This window comes from Micromys minutus (genome assembly GCF_963924665.1).
Source record: "Micromys minutus genome assembly, chromosome: 10".
Taxonomy (NCBI): Eukaryota; Metazoa; Chordata; class Mammalia; order Rodentia; family Muridae; genus Micromys; species Micromys minutus.
This window is the reverse complement of record NC_137979.1, coordinates 38,601,870-38,607,869: the sequence shown is the minus strand read 5'-3', so window position 1 is coordinate 38,607,869 and position 6,000 is coordinate 38,601,870. Positions and strand designations below refer to the sequence as shown.

The 6,000-nt window shown below is 50.8% G+C and overlaps 1 protein-coding gene across 4 annotated transcripts in view; it reads left to right on the top strand.

The window, feature by feature from the left end:
* The first annotated feature begins 1,081 nt into the window (after positions 1-1,081).
* HLF (HLF transcription factor, PAR bZIP family member) overlaps positions 1,082-6,000 on the top strand; it is a 56,564-nt gene continuing 51,645 nt past the window's right edge. For all 4 annotated transcript variants that reach the window (XM_080922892.1, XM_080922894.1, XM_080922891.1 and 1 more), the window contains exons 1-2: positions 1,082-1,671; positions 3,748-4,083. In XM_080922892.1, the coding sequence (XP_080779018.1) occupies positions 1,557-1,671; positions 3,748-4,083 (451 nt within the window). In that variant the 5' untranslated portion in view covers positions 1,082-1,556. The remainder of the gene's footprint in view (positions 1,672-3,747; positions 4,084-6,000) is intronic.

Sequence of the window (6,000 nt, the reverse complement as noted above, 5' to 3'; positions counted from 1 at the left end):
TCCACCCCATCCACTCTGCCAGGGAGGTGGGGTGCGTTCCCCCCACACACACCGGAGGCCCTCAGCACCCAGGTCAAAAGACTGGCTGTTCTAGCTGCTTTCAAAAGGCCAGAGGGAAGTGAGGCAGCCACAAACAACAAGATTCCCCTCACCCTTTAACAAACAGTTTACAACAAGATTTTAATTAGTATTCAGACCTTCTAACTTGGCCCAATTACAGCCATGCTGGGTCTTGTAAATACTTTTAATATTCATTCAGTGCATAAATCTCTCGTGCCTTCCTTCGTCCTTCTGTTGGGAGCAAATGTCTGTCTTGTTAATTCCCTCCGACAGCGTGGGAGCCAGTTCACTTCAGCTCAGTCTCCTGTCTCCATTCTAAGGTTGCAGAGTGTTTAGAATTTAGGAAAGTCGATATTTTAGGTCGGATATGGAGTGGGGCTAGAGGTAAAGTACTAAGCTCATCGGGAGGGGGTGGGGGGCTATCCAGAAGTCATTCTCTTTAAGTCTATCCAAATAGGAGTCTCCTAAACTTGTCCTCCGGTTGGAGCTACCTGAGAAGCTTTACAAACCATTGGTTGCCAGGACATCACCTCACGGTGGGGGGGGGGGGTGTATAATTTAAATCCGGGATGCCACTTGACCATCTTCTTGTCTTTTCTTTTAAAAATCACCCATTTATTTCCACATTGAAAACCACTGACACGAATTTCCCATTGCTCTGCTCACTCAGGCCGGGGTGGAGGGTGGGGAAGAGCTAGCACGCAAAAGGATCCAGGGTGACAGCGGAGTCCTTCCCAGCGCAAGGCAGTGAGCGTACTAGGAAAATCTGGCACCTGCGCTTTTAGCAGCCCACCAACGCTGCAAGGTCCAGAAAACAGCGCGTGCGGCGATGCTACACACGCAGCCCTGAAAGGGCGGGGCTGGAGGGCGGGGCCGATCTGGGCCCCGCCCCTGCACGCCTATCGGCGCGCGGTGCGGGCCCTGACGTCACTCTTGTCAGGGCAGCGGCACATGGACTGCCTGATGCGCTGAGCCCGGCGCTGCGGGGCCGCGGAGCGCGGGGAGCAGCGGCCGCGGCGGGGAGGGGGGTGGGGCGGGACGGCACAGCCTCGGATGCTCGCGCGAGGGTCCGGGGCCCGCGCTTTGCCTTCTGCTCATCTGCAGCCATCTAGGTGTTTTATTCTTTCTTTCCTCCACCCCCCCTCCCCTTGCAATTTTGAACATTTTGCAAGACTGAGTGCTGGAGGCAGGTGAGAAAGAGCATCCTGCACAGGGCCGGAGGAGTCAGCGCCGCTGGGTGCGCTTTCCCTAAACTGTCAGCACTGGGAACGCGAAAGTTTTTTTGTTTTTTTGTTTTTGTTGTTGTTGTTGTTTTTATTATTTTGATATTTGTATGCGGATGTATTTACAGAGACAGAAGTGATTTTTTTTTTCCTTTCCTTGTCTGCACTGTTTTGAAAGCGAGTACTTTTGGTTGGCAAAGGACGGAAGAAAAAGCTCATCAACATTTCGGGGCGTCGATTGGCCTTCTTTTTAAGACAGTTGAGTGCATCACGATGGAGAAAATGTCCCGACAGCTGCCCCTGAACCCTACCTTTATCCCGCCACCCTACGGCGTGCTCAGGTCCCTGCTGGAGAACCCGCTGAAGCTCCCCCTTCATCCTGAAGACGGTGAGCGTTGCCTGGGCTCAGGGAAGGGACGACACTCCCAGGGACCCCCTGGTTGGCCCAGCACCAGCAGTTTTCTTCCCCTGGCCTTGCTTTATTGAAATTGGGGGGCTCACTCCCTATTTCTCCTAAATGCAAAGGGGATCCCTCCGGGGCAACATTTGAAATAGAGCTGGGAACCTGGCTCACCGGCCTTTCTAGGTCTGTCCTGCAGCGCAGGTGACAAGTGAACTTGACAGATCAGGATCGCTGCTTTGAGTGACAGGGTGTGAGCTTCCGCGGAGACTGGCGTGTCTCTGGGACTGGAGAGGAGAAAGGGCGGGAGGTGGCTGGTTGGAGCCTTGGGGGGGGGGCTAGGGGAGGGGTCCCCGTAAATGGGGGTTCTCACTGGGCAGCCTGGATATTCGGATTGTGCTACTGCTTTGTGTTGTAAACTCACGCGGCAGGAGCGGAGAGGCGCTTTCTCCCGCTGGCCTGCAATTCACCGAGCGGGGTGGGGGTGGGGGGAGTGGTCTGCCGGCGGGAAGCGGTGCACGCCTCCAGCGCTGACACTTTCCCGGTGCTCTCTTCCCGGTGGGAGGGGAGAGCTGTGCAGGCTCACGTGTAACCGCGTGCAGGAGCCTCCTCTGGCTTGAGCCCTTTCTTGGTAAGTCTCAAACCTTCCCTAGGCATCCGGGGCTTGGAGCTGAGGAGACAGGGGGTCGGGTACGGTGGAGAGGGGGGTTATGCATGTGAGAGCTGGCTGGGGACGCAACCGAAGCCGGACAGATTTGTGTTCTGAGCCGGCGTAGTTTCTTGCCTTTGGTGTTACCACAGTGACAAAAGCGAATTATGCTGCTCCAGCATAAAGTCTTGAAAAGATTATTTAGCTGCAAATAGCTTCGGGGTGTTTGCATCATTTTCCATGGGAGAGAACGCCTGTTGCGTTGCAAGAGTTGCTGGTGCTTGATTGCGCTTACAGACCGCCCCCCACCCCCGCCTCCAAAACCCTCCGGCACTGCTTCTTAAGGAGTAGCATTTGGGAGAAAGCTGCGGATGCGGTAGGCTTTTGTGGTCCTGTTTTAAGTCCAACTCTCTAATGAGACTGCGGAGGATTTGAAGATTCCAATGAGTGACAGTCGGGCTACATTTCTCTAAGGGGGAACAAAAACCCTCAGAATCAAATTCTGTAATCCCTGATTCCACCCACACCTGAATATTGGTAAAATGCAGACAGCTCAGTAAAGACCAATCCGGGAGCTGTATTGCCAGGCAGGGAATAGCTGCATTCTTCCCCTCATTGTGTGGGACACAGCACCTTTGCATCATACTGCTTTGTGATGAGATGCATAAATGTATACTTCCTTTTTTGTAAATTAGGTAATATTTAAATGTTTGGGGAAAACGAACCCACCTTTTAAAACCGACTTAGTCCTTTTGTATGCGTTTGAGTGGTCTTCTAAGCAAATGGATGAGTTTGAAAGTTCTTTACCTCTACTTCACCCCCACCCACCCGCCCACCCCTCCTCCACAGGCTCCTTCTGTAATGGGAGCATCTCTATCATCCTTGTAAATGGGGGGGGGGGGTAATTATTGAGGTAACGCATGGGAAGGAATAACGTAGAAACTAGATGCATAGTAATAAGAGAAGGTGGGGGTGGGGAACTGCTTACTAAGACTAAGCATGAATGCCCTGGTTTATAAGTCTGAATGACCTGAAGTTCTTGCTGTCATCACTTTCTGAAGGATAGAAGCATCCCAAGTTATTGGTGGTCCCTTTCAAAGGCAGTGGAATAGCCTCTCCGATGTTATGTTTCCCAGCATAGATTTCAGCGACTTAGCCCTTCAAAGAACACACTGAGGATTGTTCTCTTGTTTTCATTCCCGATCAGTTGGTAGTCCAGTCCTGCAGACCTGTGCCGCATTTCCAAAGTAAATAGGAAGATGTTGAAACTCTAGATCCACAAAGGACAGCACCCAGAGGCCTCGGTGCCCCCCAGAAGTAGTTTTGTAAGAGATGGCAGGAAGGCTGGTGACAGAATGACCCCCTTTTCTTTTCTGTTTTTAAAAACCACGCTCACCTTTCCCTTTCTTCCTCAGCATTTAGCAAAGATAAAGACAAAGGAAAGAAACTGGACGATGGGAGCAGCAGCCCGACCGTCCCCCAGTCGGCCTTCTTGGGACCCACCTTATGGGACAAAACCCTTCCCTATGACGGAGACACTTTCCAGTTGGAATACATGGACCTGGAGGAGTTTCTGTCAGAAAATGGCATCCCCCCCAGTCCATCTCAGCACGACCACAGCCCTCACCCTCCTGGTTTGCAACCTGCTTCCTCCACTGCGCCCTCAGTCATGGATCTCAGCAGCCGGGCCACTGCACCCCTCCACCCTGGGATCCCGTCTCCGAACTGTATGCAGAGCCCCATCAGACCAGGTAAATTCTGGAAGGTTCACCCTTTTAGATGTTGGGGGACGACAGGACGGAAGCGGGGAGAGGTAGGCGTGAGTAGGCAATCTTAACACACATTTCTAGAGAGGAGTCCTCGCTTCCTGTTCGCAATAGCCTTCCTCCTTCAGTGAGCATGCGTGGCTCTCACCTGCAGAGGCAGTTAGAATCCGACCCAATGGACCTGCCCTAAAGAAGCCTATGTTTTCAGGTCTGGGGTGTGAACCCAGACTGTTCCTTTTAACCAACTCCCAGAAGAAATCTGAGCGGTTGATTCAAAGACTACAGTTTGTGACACTCCAACCCCGAGTTAAGAAATGGGCTAATAGGTTAATGTAAAATAAACATCGATTCTATCTCCTACCCCCTTCCTCTGGTCCCCGAACACAAAGATAAGAGGATCTCAATGGATAATTTGGGTTGACCCCAGAAAGGTAACTCATATCCATTCTTCTCTGGCATAAAGTGGTAAATGTGAGTAGATGTTCAGGACAATTCCCTCCCTCCCTCCCTCCCTCCCTCCCTCCCTCCCTCCCTCCCTCCCTTCTTCATCTCCTTTGGTCATTAACTAAGACCAAGAATCTATGTAAACCCAGGCTCTCTTATTGCCTGAGGCTAAGTCTCTTTCTTCTTAGCACCCTGAGTTCCTGTGAGCCAATCTGCCTCTATATGGTTTTCAGTGTCATCTGCTCCTCACGCTTATTCCCCCTTTATTATGCTTGTGCCCACATAAAAAGCCACCCATGGTGGCACATTTGTAATCCTGGTGCTCGGGAGGTGGATACAAGAGGCTCTGTGAGGTTCGTGGACAGCCAGCCCAGGCAAATCACACACACGTGCACCCACATCTGCACATGTCCCACCTCCCACTTTCAAACGGCTTCACACATATACGCAAATAAAAAAATGAAGAATGTTTAGGGAGATGACAGAGAAACATTATCGAGAAAGAATGATGCTTTGAAAACCCGTTGCCAAATGGGCAGGGGGTAAGCCCAGACTGAAGCAGCTCTGGATCCATCCACCCCTTTAACATGCCATAGAGCACAAAACAAACAGGAAGAAGGATCATTTTATGGACAAATACCTGGAACAAAGATTCAGAGTGATAAATTGACAAGGAAGGCCTCTGATCAGAAGGCCCTTAGCTGCAGGGGAAGACAGGAAACAAGACAATGAGAGACTTGTGTTAGCAGTTTCTGCTGAATTCTGTCACACGAAGAACTGGGAAGGAACTGAAAGGAAGGCGGAAGAGAACCCCTACCGTTATAGGTTAGCCTGGAGTTCAAGTTCACCCTTTCATAGATCTCTGGGCTTTCAAATCTATTTTACCCTGTCTCCAAAATCCACTTTAGTTGATAACTCTAGGCTACAGGCTCTATTGAAGTGACAACTTAAGCTCCAGATGCCCCCGGAGACTTCATCACTCTCCTGATGTGAATTAGATGACCTGCTATGAAGAATGCATATGCTAATGTTTTCGGTTTCTTCACTGGGAGAGGCAGCTTGCTAAATACACAGCCTCTCCACACCAAGTGCAATGATGTGTCACAGGGAGAGAGCAGAGTCCCAGAGAGGGGGCACTGGCATGTCCCACATCCTACCCACATCTGAGTAATGGTAGAGATGGCATAGCCTCTTGGAACCCCGTTTTTCCCTTTAATACAAAGATATCATTTTGATTTGATGGGCTATTTTGGGAAAGATAGACAATGCACCAAGGTCAGATGGCTAGCTTCGGGTATTCCGTTCATTTGAAAGGTTGTGGCTGTCGTTAACGTTTACTGTTATGACAATCCTTATCACCTGAAATTCCTTCCTGAAGCCATTAGATTCCGTTACACAGCTTCCTCTTGGAGAGAAACAACCGGAGGTTTGGTCCAGTGAGCATCGTCTGGAGTGTTC